This window comes from Capsicum annuum, chromosome 3 (assembly GCF_002878395.1).
Source record: "Capsicum annuum cultivar UCD-10X-F1 chromosome 3, UCD10Xv1.1, whole genome shotgun sequence".
Classification (NCBI taxonomy): Eukaryota; Viridiplantae; Streptophyta; class Magnoliopsida; order Solanales; family Solanaceae; genus Capsicum; species Capsicum annuum.
Window position 1 is genome coordinate 226,494,791 of NC_061113.1, and position 20,924 is coordinate 226,515,714.

General features: G+C 32.3%; 2 protein-coding genes across 5 annotated transcripts; both read left to right on the forward strand.

The window, feature by feature from the left end:
- The first annotated feature begins 8,951 nt into the window (after positions 1 to 8,951).
- Positions 8,952 to 18,246, forward strand: LOC107863156 (mitochondrial carrier protein MTM1). 4 transcript variants are annotated; one of them, XM_016708961.2, is made up of 11 exons: positions 8,952 to 9,272; positions 10,213 to 10,528; positions 10,714 to 10,803; positions 12,652 to 12,780; positions 12,931 to 12,990; positions 13,112 to 13,282; positions 13,511 to 13,592; positions 16,155 to 16,246; positions 16,339 to 16,488; positions 17,083 to 17,141; positions 17,673 to 18,246. In XM_016708961.2, exons 2-11 carry the CDS (start codon positions 10,259 to 10,261, stop codon positions 17,803 to 17,805), a joined length of 1,236 nt encoding a protein of 411 aa, XP_016564447.1. In that variant the 5' UTR covers positions 8,952 to 9,272; positions 10,213 to 10,258; the 3' UTR covers positions 17,806 to 18,246. The 4 variants fall into 4 exon arrangements, with proteins under 4 accessions (XP_016564447.1, XP_016564445.1, XP_016564446.1 ...); XM_016708959.2 differs by having other exon boundaries at positions 8,962 to 9,272; positions 13,511 to 13,607; XM_016708960.2 differs by having other exon boundaries at positions 9,262 to 9,549; positions 13,511 to 13,607.
- Positions 18,247 to 19,036: 790 nt separating this feature from the next.
- On the forward strand, positions 19,037 to 19,725 carry LOC107865050. Its single transcript, XM_016711412.1, has 2 exons — positions 19,037 to 19,076; positions 19,130 to 19,725. The coding sequence occupies exons 1-2, from the start codon at positions 19,037 to 19,039 to the stop codon at positions 19,723 to 19,725; spliced, it is 636 nt and encodes a 211-aa protein (XP_016566898.1).
- Positions 19,726 to 20,924: the final 1,199 nt, after the last annotated feature.

Below are 20,924 nucleotides of genomic sequence, written 5' to 3' on the forward strand. Positions count from 1 at the left end.
ACCCCGCCTAACATGTATGATATAATCCTTCACCAGGTGACTTGACATTCCGGATATCTACAAAAGAAAGTAGGATGCATACACTGCATTCCTTCTACTCTATTTCAGAGATTCAGAGGGGGTGCACAAGAGAAGACAATTTATAATACAGTTCAATAATATCAAAGCAGTAAATGAGCGACAAGTAGCACATAAGGCCAATAAACACAATATAAAAAATAATTAAAGCAAGTAAAAGTCAATATTAAAAGCTCGAATTCTTGTTAATTTCTCCAGCAGAGTCGCTAGAGATATCACACCCTTTTTTCGCTCGAAAAGCCGATGTCGAAGGGTTTTTTCAATTAAAGTGACGTTTTTGAATAGGGCTTAATTTATTTTTAGAGTCGCCACTTGAAATCGAGTTATGGTGTTCCAAGTCACCTTTTTGAATCCCTAATCAAAAGGAAATGACTTTTTATTAGCCTGTGAAAATAGAAGACCGGGTAAGGAATTCTGTTGACCTAGGAGAAGGTGTTAGGCACCCCTCGAGTTCCGTGGTTCCAACGAGGTCGCTTTTATTGACTTATACTTACTTAAACTATTTTGCTAAATTATGTTAAGGGCCTAGGTTTGCTCATTTTTAATGTCTAAAATTTGTCTATTATCTTATTTAAATAAATCGGTGAAAAGTTAATTTTAGAAAAATATTTATCAAAGTGCATTATTGCATCCTTGAATTTAAAATGTCTCAAAAAGATGCATATGCCGCATTCTTAATCGAGATGAATATTTTAATCGCCAAAAAATCTGCCTAACATTAAAGGCGTTGGTTTGCCGCTTATAAACTTGAGAACAATTTTATCTATTCGAAATGCCATTTAAACTTAACAATAAAAATTGAACAAAAATCTTTTAAAGTTATATATTAATTTACAAATAATTTTTAAACTTAGTTAGTGACAAAATAAAAAAAATAAAAAAATAAAATAGAATAAGATAAAATAATAAAATAATACAAATACACACACTAAAAACTAATTCTATTATTTTTTAATTTTATTATAATCTCAAATCTACATTTTTATTTAAAATCAAATCACAATAAGTCAATTTAAATATAAAACCTAAGATAAACTATATATACAGTTTTAAGAATATAAATGTAAATACAATTTAAAATCAGTTTCATAAATATGGCTCAGTGATGGATTAATTTTTGAGATTTTAACGACTTTCGTTGGTGGTGGTTTTGCCGGCGAAATGAAACAGCGGCACACGGTGGTTGGTTCCGGCGCGTCTGAGTATTTTGGGGTGGTTTTGGTCGACGATTTTGAGTTTTTCCGGCAGAATAGCCGTCGGAATATTAACATTTGTGACGGAAAAAGGCGAATTCGGCCATTTGGTAGTCAGAAAAGGGGAGAAGGGATGGTGGCGCCGGCTTCGCCGGACAGTGGCGTGGGAAAGGGGAGAGGGGCGGCGATAGCGATGATGGGCGGTAAAGCAGTGGCCAACCATGGTGTTTTGCCGTTGTGGCGTTGATTCTGGCCAGATCTGGCCGTTTGATCGCTGGATCTGAAGCAAAAGGGGCTGACAGTAGAGAATCCAGCCAGAACTAACCGAAATTGACCCGAAAATGGATTGATTTCGACGAGGAATGATTTTTAATGGTTTTCGATCTGATTTTGAAAGCGGATGCCTCATTTCGATGAGGGAACGATTTTGGCAAGGGTGGTTTTGCGACTATTTTTTCATTTTTATATTTTTCTATTTTTCTTATTTTTTTTTATTTTTTTTTGTGTGTGCATGTGAATCTGCTATGTGGTAAAAGAAAATTGAAGAATGTGTGTGTTGTTGCCTACTGTGTATGTGAATGTGGATTTGTATACGTGTAAATTGACGGATGAATATATGTGCATGTAACAGTATATAAAATTATAACAATGCCCATTTTTTACTGTTTTTCTTAACATACAGGAATTAATATTCATGTAAACACTCAATAATTTAATATACAATACATAATAATGAACATATTCATATAATAAATCGAGAACACACATTGAATAATACATAAGAATTATTTAAACAAACTTTATTCATGTTTTGATTCCTAACAAAATTTGTACAATAAATAAAGTAGGATTAAAAAGGAACCTGTGTGATGAATTAAGCAGAAAAAAATATGAAATCTTCACTGATAACTCGAACGAAACTCTCCCTTTTGAATCTTTTCTCTTTCTTTTTACTTCACTTGTTTTCTCACTTTTTCTCTCTGTCTGTGTCTGAGTATGTAGGCAGAATGTACGTATTTTTTTTCTGGGATGGGGAAGTCCTTAAGTAGCAGGGTTTTTTTTGGGGGGAAGGGGGGGGGGGGGGGAATTGAGGGGGACAGTTACTACATATAGGAAAGGATTTTTGTTTTTTAAAATTTTGAATCTTTTAAAAATATAAGTATTATAAAGGATAAAAGAAAAAATATTATAAATTACAATACTTAATTTAAAACTTAAATAATTTTAAAAATATAATTGATTATCAATGCCATAAAAATTTAGACAGGGAGAGTAGCATATATTATTTGAAAATTACATAAAAGAATTATAAATTACAATAGTTAGCAGTTTAAAATATCTAAATACATATTAAAAATATGATTAATTATCTAAATTCTATTCGTGTTACATAAATTAAAAAATAAATAACATATATGCACTGGCCACTCAGATATCAAGTGTACAATATGCATATTTATGGAGTATATTTACTAAGTAATATAAATATTTTTTGATTGACCAATCAAATTTGTAGCTGTGCCTTTTTTATTTCACAGTTTTAAATTTTTTATTCGCTGGAACAAAAGGAATTTTGGCAGGTGTCAATCATTGATAACAATGAACCAAAAAATTTAAGAAACAGGAAGGATATCATTAGAGCCTTTAAAATTGTGGATGAACACCTGTCTTTGATTTTATTTTAAAAAAAAATTAGTTTGATGCACTAAATTTATTGATATGTGTTGTGTTTAAAAAAAAGACAAGAATATGTCTTACTTTATACAAAATAATATTTTTACATTTTTTATTATGACCTCCTTTATTATTTGTGAGCAACTTTTTTCAAGAAAAAAAAAAAAACCTAAAATTCCATTGGAAACTATTTGTGGTCAAGTACATGAGGTGACCTTGGTTCGCTGGACGGATCTACGTGGTTGTCGAGGGTTCATCCGAATCTCTTGACAAAAAATTATGTTATATGTATAAGGTAAAAAATCTGTGTTTATGTACATATATTCATTTTGAATCACCCAAAATAAGATTGTTAAATAGCGCAGTGATAGCACTTACTTCACCCACTTCGCGTGTTCGATTCCCGCTAGGGTGTGCAGGCTTTTTTTGCTTAAAAATTTGTCCTGTGTATAGCTGTTGCTGCTACTTAAAGAAATCTGTCGTGACTATATACTATTACATCCCTTCAAATTATATTTTGTTGGTTTATTCACACATTTATATTTTTATTTTTCGAACCCCCTCAAGAAAATTCCTGGATCCACCATTGTTGATTCGATAGATTTTTTTCTTAAAAATCTATCCTGTGTACAACTGCTGCTACTTAAAGAAACCTGTCCTGACTATATACTATTACATCCCTTCAAATTGTATTTTGTTGGCTTATTCACACATTTATATTTTCATTTTTCAGACCCCCTCAAGAAAATTTTTGGATCCGCCACTGTCGATTCGGTAGATTTTTATCTTAAAAATCTGTCCTGTGTACAACTACGACTACTTAAAGAAATTTGTCGTGACTATATACTATTACATTCCTTTAAATTGTATTTTGTTGGCTTATTCATACATTTATATTTTTATTTTTCGAACCCCCTCAAGAAAATTTTTGAATCCGCCACTATTGATTCGGTAGAAAGACTATGACTGTTGAAGCGTTTGTTGTTAGAATAATTATATTTTTTAAAAAATAATCACAAAGGTTGAAGAAAAATATGCATCTTTTTCTAATGCAAAAGTGTACTAAACATGTTGAAGAAAAGTGTGAAGGCCACTTAGAATGTGAATGTAGCTTACATTTGAAACATATTTTCATATTATTTTTTTAATCCCTTAGTTACAAAGTTTGATTATTTATTTGAAAATCATCGCAAACAGCTGAAATTAGAGGACCAGTCAATTTTTTGGGCAAATTTGTGTGGTGTTTGATTTATATTCTAATTTCCATTTTATTTATTGTCCCATCCATATTGTCTTTCACATGGAAAATCTTATTAGTGGTCTTTTGATTTCCAAGTCATACTTCTAGAGGGATCCTTTTCTCCTTTCCGTCTATTCCGCAATTATCAAATTTCCTTTCCCATATTTAAGTCGAATTTTGTTTTCCATTGATTCGTCTTGAAATATTGCTAAAATAAAAAGAAAATATCTACTCTATTTTCCCATTGGAAAAATAGCTATTTTGGTCCCAATATTGATGTTTAATTCCTTAGTGGTTTTTGTGTGTGTTTTCTTTTACAATGTTTTTGTGATTGGAAAACAATCTTCTAACTCATTTTTAAAATAATTTTAGGGACTATATATACTTTATCCTTCTCAGATTCATTGTATGAAAATAAACTCAAATATCTCGTTGTTGTTTTTGTGATATTCAATATAGCATATTTAACCTCCAATTAAATAAAATTGATAATTGCAATTTAATTACTGATTAAAGCTTAAAAAATAAACGGTACGTTAGTTTCAAGAGGGATAATCTAGATATTGCACATGCTAATTTCAGAACCATGAAAGGGAAATTTTCTTATAATATAATGTATAATTAAATTCGAATTTTGAAACACGTGTGCATTTTTCTTTTAACTAGTTTAACTGCACATGTTTGATCATTTAAAGTTAAATGATTTTATCTACTGCGGAAATTTTTAATGATATGTAAAAGTTTAAATTAATTTTCAAAGATTCTTCACATTTTAATATAATTAATTTAGGTGTACTTGTCTTGTGCGTGTACCTCACATTAATGAGTTCAAATGTTAATAATAATATAGTATAAATAATAATTTGAATATCTTTTTACCTGCAGAGTCCATGCCACTTAAATAGATTGTAATAGTACTTTGATTGAGTGTTATTCAAACTTTGTTAATATCTCATTTGTTGGATTAATTATTGTTCTCCATACAAAAAAAAAACATCGTAAAAAATATCTGCTTGTGTCATATGTTTGACAAAATTAAGTTACTTTTTAGTATCCAAAGTGACGAAGTGATTTATATTATTATTTAAATATAAATTTACAACAATACTATTAGTATAAATATTATTAACACATTCAAGAATGAAAAGTAAAAGAAGAAAAGAAACATGGTAAACTCTGCCATACTTTAATTTAGATTTCAAGAAAATAAAATCTTGTAATTTGTGGTAAAAAAATTATTTTTGAGTCACATTCCTAAAAGGAAGCAAACAAAAATTTAGTATTTTATTTATATTTATAATCTATTTAAAATTAAGATTTCTTTAAACAATTAATTAATAATATTTATATTAGTTGTGTCTCTTTATTTTATTTAGATTATTCTCCAATAACTATCGCATGTAGGAAAAAGAAAAATGTTTAGGTAGAGAATTTTATCATCAATTAACTCTTTATAGTATCTATGATTATAGAGAAAAAATTATTGTGACTTAAGTTTTATTTTCTAAAGTCTTAATATGTTTTTGAAGTTAACAATAATAAATTATCATGTATTATTGATAGACAATTGCTAAGTGAGAAGATTTAATGTAAATAAAAATACCTTGAATGTCAGAAATTTCAACAATTTGGCGTTTGTTTCCATGCTCTTGATGATCATGGCCTCATGGATATACTATATTCGAAATAAAATTGAAGGTTATTAACATATTTAAGAGTTATATACATCATTTTTTTCATAGAAATTCAATTGTAAGCTAGCACATAAATTAAACATTAAGAAAAAAATCACGCAAGATTGACGATTATAAAAGAAAGTTCAAAGTACAAAAAGATACAAATAATTAAAAAAAAACTCATCGAACAAACTCCATATAAGCAAAAAAAAAAAACGTGATCCTATAAAGTATAAATTCAAGCTTGAGACTGAACACATAAACAAAAAGAATTCACAAATAAAATTTTGGCATTTGACTACATAATTTATATTAGTGTTTATATATGTACTATTATGCCTATAATTGTATGACAAGTTTTTTAATGTAGTAGGCAACTTTTTTTTTTTTCTTTCAAAAATGTCGTAGTTTTTCAATAAAACAAGAAGTAATATCAGTTTACCAAGTTTACGGTAACATCATAACAACTATATTTATGGTAATATTTGTTTTTTTAAGAAATATATATATATTTTTTAAATTTTGGACTCCTAATTTCCTTCCATATATTTTAGGACTCTCAATTTCTCCATATATTTTAGGAATCATATTTATATATTTTAGGATTCTTAATTTCTTTCCATATATTTATTTTATTATCAGTTCCATATATTTTAGGAGACCTTAATCTTTAATTTAATAAAATAATAATTAAATTAAAAATTTAAAAAGATGAATTTATCTATTGTAGAGTCTCTTAAGATTTTTTTCCCTAAAAAGTATTATATTATATATATATATTTTTTTTATTTCACGTAGGGGTGATTTTTTTTGTAATTACAATTTTTTAATTATGATATTATATATTTTTTTGGTGGAATAGATAGGCATTAATTAGTATATTATTTTTTTGGTTTCACGTATTGGTGTGCTTTTTTTAGTTACAATTTATTTTATTATTATATTATTTTGAGGTTTTTTTTTAATTGCAACTTTTTATTATTATATTATTTCTGAGATTTTTTAATTATATTTTTTAATTATTATATAGTTTTTGTGGGTTTCACGTCAGGGGTGTTTCTTTTTTTTTTTTTAATTACTATTTTTTTTGTTTTAGGTTGGTACCAAGTTATCAGGTAATTTACGGTACATCATAATAACTATATTTATAGTAATTTTTGTTTTTTCAAGAAATTTTTTTTTTTTCATTTTAGGACTCTTAATTTTCTTCCATATATTTTAGGACTCTTAATTTTCCTCTATGTTTTTGGTTTCATATTTATATATTTTAGAACTCTTAATTCCATTCTATATATTTATTTAATAAAATAAAAATTAAAGGAAAAATATTAAATGATTTTATCTATTGTAAAGTCTTCTAAGGGAGAATGCTTTTTTAAAAAAAAGTTATTATTTTTTTTCTTTTGTTTCACATAGTTTTTTTTAATTACATTTTTAATATATATATATATATATATATATATATATATATATATATATATATTTATTATTACTATTTTTATTTTTATTATTACTATTTTTAGGGTTTCATGTTGGAGAAGGATAGAAGTGTAAAATATTATGCATTCTTACCTAAATTAAATAAAGACTTAAATTACTTTCAAGTTTTTTTTTTTTATATATAAAAAGTTCAAAACCTAAAAAGAACTAAAAGTCTTCAAAATTTTGCCTAAAATATGTTTTATAATATTTGAGAACACGTAGATAATCATTAACTATGAGAGTATTTGCCCTTTATTAATTATCCTATTTAAGAAATTCTTTTCTAATTTTGCACTTAAATATTAATTAATTCTTTTAAATATTTTATATATAACTAAAAAAAATAGTGAAAAGAGGATTTTGTCTAAAGTATGAACTTTTATTGAGGATCTTCACACTTTTAATATATTATAGATAGATTATAGATTATAGATATAAATTATAAATTATAAATTATAGATATAGATATAGATAAATCTAAAATTCATAAATTAACTTTAAATTTTGGATCCACAATATATTTTGATTAAATTTTATAATGGAAGAATTAGTTTTGAAATTGATTTCTGGGAGACAAATGTTCAATATGTATCATATGTTATATTATGCTACGAGTAAATGTATAAAAGGTCATAAAATTAATTGTTTTATAATTATAGGGAAATTTAGGGTGTTTTTGATTGAAAGAAACCAAGTAGAAATTAAATAGGATAAAAAATGAATGTTTTAACCAAATAGAAAAAAAAAGGGTGTTTAATCAAATTGGGAAAAAAGTTAATTTTGGAAAGAATTTAATTGTAGAAAAAATTCAGCATAGTATTTATTTTGGTAAAAGACGATTTTGTCTAAAGTGCACTCTTTTAATAAAGGGGAAAAAGTTCAATTCACTTTTTTAAAGACCTTCACACTTTTAATATATTATAGATATAGATATAGATAATGTAAACATAAATATATATTTTATCACCAAAAATTTCAACTGCTTGATGGATCATTGAACTGTGGAATCTTTATTTTTTTCCTCTCTATATTTCATAACTTTCCTTATTTTTAAAGTAAAAAATTTACAAAATCATTCATTACATTCTTATTACGTAGATAAAACTTTTTAAAATTTGATACTTTTTAAATATTTCTTATTTTAACCTTTTTATATTTATTTGTAAATTTTTCAATTTTTTTAAAAATTAAATTTAATTGATTTAGAATTCCTAAAGAAAAAGTATTCGTTGTTGTTAATTCTCCTGAAAAAGTTTTACCATAAATATATTTAATTAATTTTTTAACTCTTAAATATTAAAAAAAAATAGTAAAATGATGATTTTGTCTAAAACAAAGACTTTTAATAAAGGGTAAATAATAAAAAAAAATATTTTTAAGGACCTTCATATTTTTAATATATAATATATATTATAAATATAAATTATAGATTATAAATATAAAAATAGATTATAGATATATATAGATTATAAATTATCGATATAGATTTTGTTAATAAGCGGGCCAAATTCACTTATTTTATATAGTTAAAAGATTATAGTATATCATAAAACTAAAAAAAGGAATTACGCTATAATTCAAGCTTCAAAATTGTTATTTTCCCTTTTCCATATTTAATCGAATTCCCGTTTTTTCACATTGCTAACCAAGAAAAAATAGTATCTATTTTTTATTTTTCCATTTAAAGGCCCTATTTTGTAGGAGTGCCAAACGCAGCCCTAATTCGAGAGAATTCTGATGGGCAGTATTTTCGTGGCCGGGAGGGAGGCGTCGTAATTTTGCTTCTATTGCTTTCCCTCTTCTCCAAGGAACTTGCCAAACTAACTTCTTTCTTTCTTTCTCCAAATAATATTAAAAAAAATAAAATCATTTCTTTGTTTAATTTAATTTCCACTCTCACCACTGCTGAATTAAAGCTGAGATCAACAGGTTTTTCTCATACTAACTACTGTTTTCCGTTTTTTCTGCTTTTTTTTTTTTTTTTTTTTTTAGTGTTTTCCCCTTAAATAGCTGTTGTTTTCCTGGATTTTGGTTGTTTTTATCATTTCTTTTTATATTTTTTGGGTGTAATCTAAGTTATTTCTTTTGATTTTTTCCCCTTATTTGTGTTAATGTACAAATTATTGAGTGTTGGAATGAAATGGGTTTAAATGGAGAAATTGATATGGAGGATTCATATTGCTGACCCGTTTAATTTGACATTCAGGTGTTGTTTTTTCTTTTTGAATCAGTTATTGAGGTGTTTGTTATGTTATTGTCAACTTTTTCTTCAATAAATTGGATGGTAGGAATTAGGGACGGAGCCAGAATTTTCATGAAGTGAACATACAAAGAAACTGAGTCTATTTAACCTTTTGAATATACAATGTAATTTTCCATCGAAGGTCGTTGAACCCAATGACGAAGTCAGAAATTTCGTCAAGGGTATTAAAAATTGAATATATATGGCTGAAACGTAACTTTTGACCTATATACTTTGTACAATTTTCTCTATATAGGATAATTTTTCCACGAAGGGTGTTCAGCTGACCACCTTTCACTATGTGTGGCTACCGCACTGGTTGAATACCCTTACTCCAACTTGGCTCCGTCGCTGGCAGGAATATATTCTATGCCTCCTTTTTATGTGTTTGGATGTAACCTCCGTTTGATCGTATGTTGACATTCTTTCCAGGGTGGTCCTATTTTCTCTTTTAGCTTTGTTATCCCAGATTTCAATTTATTTGTTACTAGTTTTGCTTCCTTTATTGCTGCATTTTAAGTGAAACTAGAAAGGGGTGAGGGGAATAATCAGAATCTTCTTTTCATTAGTAGAATTTCGGTCTTTAAATTACTAAAGAGGTTGGTTTCTGGCAATAATTCATTTCAGGTTGATCCGTATTTGGTTCTAGTTAAATAAAGTTGATAGAGAACAAATGGTTGACGAATTGAAGCAAGGAGAAAATTCATGGGTGGACATTAATGAGCAGTCAAATAGAGTATTTGATGTTGATAATAATGTTTCCTTGATGTCTGAATCGGTAATTATCATTGATGGGGCTGACCCCTTACATCCTCAGCAGCCTCCACCTCAGGGTCCTAGCCCCTCCTCGGATGGCCAATTGGGATTTTCTGAACGAGCCGTCTCAGCAGCTGGTGCAGCATTTCTCTCTGCAGTCCTTGTTAATCCACTTGATGTTGTCAAGGTATTTATGCTAAATACAGGCAATTTTCCAATTATTTGGTTCACCTTCTACTTATCTTTTGATGTTCATTTTCAGTTGTATCCAGAAGTTTTTTTGATACTTCATTGAATTTTAGATAAAGATATATTACATGCATGCTGTAAATTGATAAGCTGACTAATTTCTGTTTCTTCACTAATTTGCAGACTAGATTGCAAGCACAGGCAGCTGGAGTTGCTTATTCACACCCAATGAGTAACATGACTAGCCGCATGGCAGTTTTTGGACCAAATATGGTACGACAGCTTTCGAGTGTTCTTTTCTCTGTGGAAACTAATTTGTGCCTTACTTTGATACGTCTTTCTAGAATGTAGATTTGTTCATTTCTTCCTGTTGGAGTTCTTTTCGTATTCATACATCGAGAACTGTGGTACTAAGCGTAACCCAAAACCTATTGTGGATAAACAGGCAAAATAATATGCTTTCTTATTAATAAAATGAGATAGTTAATAAAAGAGGATATTGACTTGTGTATTGGTGTTATCTTTGTTCAGCTTTCTAATAGAAGAAAAGTTGTCTATGCTGAACTTGAATGTCCAGGCTTGCTAAGTTTTGGATCTTTCAATTGAAAGATAGATTAACAAGCTATGCCAGTTACTTAATTGTGTCATAAAACTCCTTGCATTGGCATTGCCACAAGAAATGCTGGATGCATTTATCCAGTTATTGCTTGTTTAACCTGACTAATGGAGTGTTTGGATTGGCTTTTAAAAAGTAGCTTATAAGCTAAAAGCCAAAAGTCATAAGTTGGTACCACTCTACTTTTGGCTTTTGGCTTATTTTAACACTTTTTAAACCTAAAATGAGTGCTTAAAAGCACTTTCTAACTTTCCCAAACACCACCAAAACTAAAATAGTGCTTAAAAGCCAAAAGCACCTAAAAATAAGTCAATCCAAACACCCATTAATGCACAGTGCTTCTGATTATTCTCGGAAGGATGGACTTGCAGTGCAAATTAAGGCTAATGCACCACTCTCGTTTCCTAATTTTCCATAGTGGCTTATGACTTGTATTATTGCAGTAATGTGGAACAGAACAGGTGTGTTTGCTTGCTTGATTGATTAGTTGTGGATAGTGTTTGAGGACACCAGACTTGGGAGTGGGAGCTGGAACTAGAGCATGTTAGACTTAATCATTAAAATAGAATCAACTTGACACTATTAATTTTTAAATTTTTGGTAAAATCAATTTGATCCTATTATTAGTAAAATAAATTGGGAAAAACAGCTCTGACTGCACAACAAACAAAATAGCACGTCAACCATGTAAACTGAGAAGATAAATTGAAAGAATGTATTAAAGATATGAGTAGTTTCATCATTAGAATTTATAGCCTTGAATTATGCAATATAACATTAGAATGAATAATAGCTTTCCTTAATAGTGGGTGGGGGTATAACATTCAGCAAGTTTGAGGTTGATTTAGCTGGTATAAATGTTATCTGTTCTTGGATGATTTTTACAACCTTTTTGGTACAAGAAGAGGTGAAATCAACTTCCTTTCTTTGTCGGGGACGAAATGTGAAAACATGCTTTTGTTATGGCTAAGAAACTGTATTTTCAGGATGGTCAAAAATTAATAGCATAGCTGTTGTGTCATTAACAATAAAGGGTCTAAAAATTTTCAAGGGTGTCAGAGTGGTGGAAGAGTTGAAGTAATAATCTTATGAATCAAGGTTCGAATCCCAAGAGACATTATTATTTTAATTCTTCCAATTTGCCTACTCCTTGGTGGGCAGTTGTTATTTGATAACAGTAATTGGGTTCAAGGTTCGACTTGGTGAATTATTCCATTTGTCAATATCTTGGTGGGCAGTAGTTACTCACTGCATGTGCTAGTAGGTAGCATATACCTCGTAAATTGGTGGAGGTGTGATGTAGGTTGGCTTGGACATCGACATAAAATAAAAGTATTATGAACAAATAAAAAAGGGTCTAAAATACAGTATTTCCTGGGTGATTGTTGCACTTCCTTGTCCCAAATGTATCTCTGTTTTGGTCTCTTGAAGAATGTGCAATTTTAACACTCTTTTCTTCTATTGAAATGTGCAATTGACATTGACTTATTCCCTTGTTCACTCAGATGTTTGCAGATCTGAGGTGTTCACCTTCATGTACCCGAGCTGGCGTTCATGGTACAGTAGCAATCTGCCCCCCTGATTGTTTCCAATACAAAGGAGCACTTGATGTCTTCTACAAAATTATTCGGCAGGTTGGCAAATTTATTCTCATGTTTTCTCAGATGCTCGAGTGTGTTGATTGCTCAAGTCTTCATGTTTCTTTCATGTTTGTCTTCTGAAGTTTCATCTTGCAGTTTGGATTGTTTAAAACTTTTGTGACTCTGACTGGTGTCTTTTCACAGGAGGGTATTTCTAGGCTATGGAGAGGCACAAATGCTGGTCTAGCACTGGCCGTACCAACAGTATGTGCTTATTCATTTATTTAGTTTCTTTGAGCTCGCGAATGACTCCCTTAATTGTGTATTAAGTGAGTTAAAGGCTATATGTTTTAATCACAATTTTGTGGTGATGCTTTTTGAACAGGTTGGAATTTACTTGCCTTGCTATGACATTTTTCGCAACAAGTTAGAGGAGTTCACAGCTCAACATGCCCCAAGCTTGACACCATATGCTCCTTTATTGGCTGGTTCTCTGGCACGGTCTTTGGCTTGCACAAGTTGCTATCCTATTGAACTTGCCAAAACACGAATGCAGGTACTTCACACCTCCTATTGTCAAGGTTTAATGTATCCACCATATTTAGAGGGGGGAAGGGATTGGGATGGTATAGAAGTCATTTCTTCTCCCTGTGAGCCTTAGATGCATATTTTGTTATATAAATGTGCCATTCTATGTATTCCAGTCGCTCTTTACTTGCTACAGACATGGGTGATACACACCTTCAACTGTTCTGATTCTCTTTGTGCACTGTGTTGTCTACAGGCATTTAAGGATATGAACAAGAAGCCTGCTGGAGTCTGGAAGACCTTGTTTGAGGTTATTGCCAATGTCAGAAGCACAAATGGTACTAACTATGGCTGTAAGTTAATTCCCCCCCCCTGCTTCTGCTTTCTGGCTATGGGAAAGTGTTTATAAACTTGTTTGTTAGTGAAAATGAATATCAATGTGGATTCCATAATAGTATTAAAGGTGTTATTACTTGTCAAAAAATACATACATTAAAGGTGTTATCTGAATACATTCCTAAAATCTGCATCCCAGCTTTAGGTTCAATAGTTATGATCTTTAAAATTCTCATCCCCGTGCTAGTTCATGTGTTCCTCTTCTAATATAACTATGACAACTCTGATTTGAGATGTCATGATTGGTGTACTAAATTTTGTACGAGAAAAGAATATTTTCTAAAGCAGGTCCTTCAGAAAGTTGAATTTTCACATTTATATAGTTTTTAAAAGCCAGGAATTGTGTGCAAGCTGGATATTCAGAAGGCCTATGGCCATTGAACTGGAATTTGCTTATGCAGATACTGGAAAAAAATGGGATTTGGGTCCAGGAGGATCAAATGGATTAAACACTGTTTTTAGTGTTAATCAATAGATCTCCAAATGGTTTCTTCTCTTCTTGGAGAGGCCTTAGACAGGGTGACCCATTGTCCCCATTCTTGTTCATTTTAGCAATGGAGGGTATGAGTAATCTGCTAAATAAGGAAGGGAAAGGGCTTGATCAGAGGTTTTCCAGGTTGGAGAGCCAAACAACTTGGAGATAACCCATTTACAGTATGCAAATGACACCTTAGTATTTTATGAAGCAGTGGAAGAACAAGTTTTGATACAGGGGGTCATTTTCATCTATCTTTGAAGCATTATCAAGTTTGCATGTAAACTGGGGAAAAAGAGATATATGTCCCATAAACACAGTAGCAGAGATAGAAACCTTGGTAAGCAATATATGAGGCAGAGCAGGTGAGCTCCCAACAACATATCTTGGCATGCCTTTGGGAGCTAAAAGCAAGTCAAGAGGGATCTGGAATGGATTACTGGAAAAATGTTCAAAGAGGCTAACCAATTGGAAGAGTCAATATCTTTCTTTGGGAGGCAGATGAACCTTAGTAAATAAAGGTCCTTGATGCACTACCTTCTTATTTGATGTCCATCTTTCCAATGCCAACTGGAGTGATCAAGAGCATTGATGCATTTAGGAGGAACTTGTTTTGGTAAGGAAATGAAGACAAGAAGTTCCATTTAGTCAAATGGGAGGAGCTGATAGTGTGCAAGAAAACAGAGGAGGCATGGGCATCATAAACTTGAGATTTCAAAATTAAAGTCTGATGATGAAGTGGTTGTGGAAGTTTGCTAATAAAGAACGCTTGCTGTGGAAAGAAGTCATCACACCCAAGTATGAAATGGAGGATGTAAAAGTGTAGAGTGGACAGAAGGCTTCTTTAGGGAATGATAAATCCTGAACTTTTCATTCTAGGTCGTCCTGAACTACTCGTCCTTATCAACAGCAACAAGCTACAGTTGCTATGATGTGGACTGGACAGGGATGAAATCTATTTCTAAGAAGATTTCCGAATGACTGGAAGCTCGAGAAAATAGCAGATTTTCGCAACTCAGTAGCAGCCTTCAACAATCTCACCGAAGACAAGGTCATGATGGAGTGGCAGAAAGATAGCAAAGGTATTTTCTCTGTTAGGTCTGCATACAAGGATTTGAACATAGCAGCTGTACAGGAGATAGATTGGCCATGGAAGATGATATGGAAACCAAAAATCCCTTATAAAGTCAATTTTTTTCTTCGACTGTTGGCTAAAGAGGAAGTACTGGCACATGATAACCTGAACAAGAGAGGTTACGCGTTATGTCTAAATGTTTTCAATATGGGAAGCAAGCTGTGACAATTAACTATCTTTCTTTTTTGTACTCTAAATGGATAGACAGCTGTCGAGAATGTTCATCAGCCTGAAAGAAATCAGGTGGTTTTGAAACCAGTAAGCATAACAGGAGTACTAAAATGATGGAACATGGAAGGCAATGCTACAAAGAAGAAGAGGTGGAAGATTGTCCCGGCATGTCTATGGTGATCTATCTATCGGAAACAACCTCTCTACCTCGTTAGAGGTAGTGGTATGGACTGCGTACACTCTACCCTCTCCAGACCCCACTATGTGGGAATATACTGGGTTTGTTGTTGTTTTTGTTGTTGTTGTTGTCTATGGTGATCTGTTTGGAAAGAAAGAAACAAGAGATGCTTTGAGGATGTGCAGAACAGCATGCAGAATTTCAAAATGAACTGTCTATTTCTTTTTTTAATTTTGGTGTGAACAGAAAATATTAGCTCAAACAGAAGATCCTTTTGATGTTCTAGACTTTTTCTAGGAGAACAGAAATGGTCTCCAAGCTGTAAGTTGTAAGTAATACTTTTGAAGGGGAACTATACTTTTGGTTGTAGTATACTTGTGGATGTATGTATTAATAAATGTTACCATCTTCAAAAAAACAAGTCCATTACTTTTCATTCTAGCTCCTTGTTTCTCTACTTTAAATTTCCGTCTCTTACTTTCACTCTTTAAATATGAATGTTCTTGCAATCTCGCTTGAACTTGACATAGTATTTTCTTCTGCAGTACAAAGCTATCGTGTACTATGGACTGGACTTGGGGCACAGCTTGCTCGTGACGTCCCTTTTTCTGCAATTTGTTGGTCAACTCTTGAACCTGTAAGATTCAATTCCTTTTTTTATTTTTTGGATTCTGATCTGCTCATGAATTTCATTTGATTCAAGTATTGTTCTCACAAGTATATTTGCAGGTAAGAAGGCGGCTTCTTAGTCTGATGGGAGATGAAGCTAATGTTGCCGGTGTCCTAGGTGCAAACTTTTCTGCAGGTTTTGTTGCAGGAAGCATTGCTGCTGCTGCAACATGTCCCCTTGATGTTGCTAAGACTAGAAGGCAGATTGAGGTGTTTATTTTTCATCCAAATCCTCATTTTATGAAATACTGATATTTAGAATTGTCCACTTGGCTCGGGCATTCTTTCAATCAATTAAAATCCACATTTTCTTGTCTGTTATTGTAAATTAGAAGTGATCCAGGAATCAATAGTCATAGACCCCATAGGCAGAATGTCTGGTTAGTTAGAAGAATCACTTCGGCGCCCTTAGTCTAGTGCTGTGTTCATAATGAGCCTTAAATCAAGGATGTGAGTGGATGGTAGGGCGTATACAGGGGTTCACATTCGGATGAAAACCTTATAATTGACGTCTTAAACTTTTGGTGGACTGTCCTTGTAGTTGTCATTTATTTCTTCCTTTTGACCTTTCTACTGTTACACTAGAGTATAATTGATGTAAATTTTTTACAATTGTGCATACAATTTTGGCCCAGGGGTGATTGCAATTTTGTCTTCTTTAAAATTTAAGGGATTAGCATCTGAAATTCGCTTACATTTGAGGCTGCTTTTATTTTGCACCAAGGATCCATGGTGATAATGGATTTGTTTTTCCAACATCTATTTAGTTGTTTGCTTATTATCTACCTCTTTTCTTTATTACAGATTGACCCTGCCAGGGCATTGACAATGACGACAAGGCGAACTCTACTTGAGATTTGGAGGTACAGCTTTGAGAATATGTCCATTGAATTGTCCCCACGTAAAATAACATATAAACTGCATATATTAAATCCATGATAATATTGCTGAGCGTGCTATTTGAAAAGTTAACATGGCAGCAGATTGTTTGTTGTGCAGTAACATGGCAGCAGATTGTTTGTTGTGCAGTTAACAAAATTCTAAATGCTCTAGTCAGAAGAGCGTTTTGTTTATGCTTTAGTTTTTTTCACTACCGAAATAGCTGATGGACCTTTTATCTTTTATTTTTTGTTCCACCGATGGACCTTTATCTATCAACAGTCTTTTGGTTTAGGGGGTCAGGTCAGGAACAAGCTCTTCAATGTCCAGATTAATCCATTTACTCCTCCAGTTTGGCTTATACTTTTGCAAACATCCACAATGAATTGTGATGAGTCATGTGTGTTCATACGGACGCACAATTTTCCCAAATAGAATGGCATATGCATGTTTTTGTACATGATTTTGTTTGGCTATGAAGTGGATTCTGAATGAAATCATGCTAACTGATGCAGGGATGGAGGGCTCAAGGGACTGTTTACTGGAGTAGGTCCTCGTGTTGGTCGTGCTGGCCCTTCAGTTGGAATTGTGATTTCATTTTATGAAGTTGTCAAATATATGTTACACCACCAATATGCTTCTTCATAAGGAGTTTAGTCAGGTTAATTAGGTTTCTTCTTTCCAATGTCTCGGATCGGGTTTTTAGCTGAGTTGGGCCACGATGGGACACTGGAGTAGCACATATGTTGTGCTCTAATGTGGATACGGTGCATGCAAAGAGCAGTTTTGACCAAGGTAGATTACCCTCACAGGTTAGCTTGTAGAGAATAATCCCCACTCTTCTTTGCTTTCCAGCCAATTTTGGTTGGTTTTTTGGCAGAATTGTCTTTGGACTAGAAGAGATTTTGATATACTCATGTTGCATCAATGAGCAGTTTTTCCTGAGATGTTCTCAGTTATCATCATTAGAATATTCAATTTCTTTATTTCTTCTCGACTGCTCTGGGGATCTGAGCTAAAATATCGATGTGGAACGATTTTTATCGATGCTATTTTGCATTATCATAAAATATTGTCTTATTCGTCTAACTAATGTTTCAAGGGTGCATTACATCAATTAGTAGAATTTTTTTTCTCTTTGGAATATTGTGAAGGAAAATAAGAAGAAAAAACTAAAGATTGTTTGGCTATCTCTTCTCAATAAATTGAATTTTATGGATTCATGGTTATAATATGCTTTATGTCTTTATTTCTTTTTCCCATCTACAAAAGAAAGATGAAAATTCATTAGCTTCACCTCCAGTTGTTGCAATTTACTAGGGAAAACTGGGCGGAGTTGATAAATAGCAGAGGGGGAAATTCATTCATCCAAAACAACATATACATTGAATAAATAGATTGCACGTTGCTCTTTGTACTCAACCTGTTATATATGTCCTTACGTTGTCATCTTCAGAATATCTGATTTATTAAGGTAAATAGATAATGAAAATTCTGCAAATCGGGGTTTTCTCTCCACTATTTTGGGACTTGTAAATGCCTCTGTATCAAGTCTCTGGTATATTTCAAACTTGTTCCTGGAAAGGTTGCCGAGTTTGTTTTAGCAAAAATATTACAACAATATAGAGAGAGACGGTTTTCGACAGACCCCAAGCCTGAAGCCAAATGTAACGTAAGGAAAAGACATAATATAAGAATAAGAAATAAAAGGTAGTAACAAAACAATGGATAATGGCAGAAACATGTCTATCACCAAATAATACCACCAACAATCTGTTCGAAGCTACAAACAACACCTAGGTCTCTAAGTACCAAGATACTACACGTGAAATGCTACAACTACTAGCCTTCATCCTATTAACCTTCCCTTCTATCCTATATGTGTCCTTCACACCTTCCTATATGGAGTTATGTTCTCGGTAAGTTGAAACTGCTTCATGTATGTCTTGGTGTTTCTGGAATTTTCCTACAGGTTGCTCTATCATTGATAGTAGCAGGCAACAATTAACGATAAAAGTGGAGCACAACAACCAAATATTCCATCTTACGACAGTTTATGCTAGAACCGAAGCGGTTAAAAGAAGCAAACTTTGGCGAAAGCTGACTACTATTAACAATCCTATTAGTGGGCCATGGTGTATTTTAGATGACTTCAACTCCATCATGGCCCCTGGTGAGAAGAGAGGTGGTGTACCTCATGTCCTCAGTGAGAGCATGGATTTCATTAGTTGTATGAATAAATATGGAATGAAAAATTTGGGCTTCACTGAAAACTCTTTCACTTGGTGCAACCGAAGAAGAAAAAGAAAAAGAATTAGTAAGAGGCTAGATAGGGTGTTGATTAATGATGCTTGGGCAGATGTTTTTCATCTCAGTAAAGTAGATCATCATGCCAAAACAGGATCAGATCATAGCCTCCTCACTTTTGAGTTTGGCAATACTATGCAGGAGGCTACCAAGTACTTTAGGTTCTTAAATTTTTGGAAAGAGCATTCGGGATACTTTGATCTTATGCAAGACATCTGGAGTATGAAAGTACATGGTAATGCCCAGTGGATCCTTCAATAGAAGCTCGAAGCTATTACTAAAGGGCTAAGCAAGTGGTCTAGAGAAACCATAGGAGATATCTTTGCGAATGTGAAGCAACTAAAAATGACATCAACTCCTTAGAACTAGACTATAAAGCTAACAATTCTGACACAGCAAGGCAGGCCCTTCATAAAGCTCAAGCTGAATACATCTAGTGGCTGAAGAAAGAGGAATGCATTCTCAAGCAAAAATTCAAGATTAAGTGGGCCGAAGAGGGTGACTCTAACTCCAAGTATTTCCATAGTGTCATCAAGGAAAAAAGAAGAAGATTAAGCATTCATAAGATTAAAAACAATCAAGGGTAGTGGATTGAGGGCAATGAAGCAATTGCACATGCTGCTATTGAACATTTTGACAATTTTTTTTCCATATTGACACCGATATTACCTGGCTATCCTCGACAATTTAATTCCTATTATTACTGATGAGAAAAATGAGGACCTATACAAACTACCTGGAGAAGATGAGATCAAACAAGCTATATTTTCAATTGACCCCAATAGCTCGGCTGGACCGGATAGTTTTAATGATCACTTCTACCAGGCTACTTGGGAATTTATTAAAGAAGATGTGTGAAACTTTGTCCAAAGCTTCTTTTTGGGTTCGAAACTAACCAAGATTTACACGCACACAAATCTAATTCTTATTCCTAAGGTCACATCTCCCGTCTCGATGGATCAATTAAGACCTATTAGTCTTTTTAATGTCTCCAACAAGATTATTTCAAAGATTACTGCTAGAAGATTAGCAAAGATTCTCCCAAGCCTGATTTCAGAGAATCAATCTGGCTTTATCAATGGCAGACTTATTACTGAAAACATACTCTTGGCATAAGAGAGAGTTTATGGGAGCAAAAAAGATAAAGAGAGAGGGAACATCATCATCAAACTAGACATGTCAAAGGCATATGACAAGCTATCTTGGGCTTTCCTCACCGCAGTTCTCAGGAAACTCAACTTTGCTGAACTTTTCATAGAGCTCATTCACAGATTATTAGACAACAATTGGTATTCCATTCTTATTAATGAAACTAGAAATGGCTTCTTCGGGTCAACTAGAGGACTCAAACAAAGAGACCCTCTCTTACCGTCCCTTTTTATTTTAGCTACTGAGGCTTTATCTAAAGCTCTTAGTAGACTCAATGAGAACCCACAATTCATTGGCTTCTCTATGAGTCC

Excerpts from the sequence above, each read along its gene's own strand:
- LOC107865050 (XM_016711412.1), top strand. The coding sequence starts at position 19,037 with ATGTGTCCTTCACACCTTCCTATATGGAGTTATGTTCTCG. Across the intron at positions 19,077-19,129 it reads TATATGGAGTTATGTTCTCG|GTTGCTCTATCATTGATAGT; the intron begins GTAAGTTGAAAC and ends ATTTTCCTACAG.
- LOC107863156 (XM_016708959.2), top strand. The coding sequence starts at position 10,259 with ATGGTTGACGAATTGAAGCAAGGAGAAAATTCATGGGTGGACATTAAT. Across the intron at positions 10,529-10,713 it reads ATCCACTTGATGTTGTCAAG|ACTAGATTGCAAGCACAGGC; the intron begins GTATTTATGCTA and ends ACTAATTTGCAG. Across the intron at positions 12,991-13,111 it reads TAGCACTGGCCGTACCAACA|GTTGGAATTTACTTGCCTTG; the intron begins GTATGTGCTTAT and ends CTTTTTGAACAG.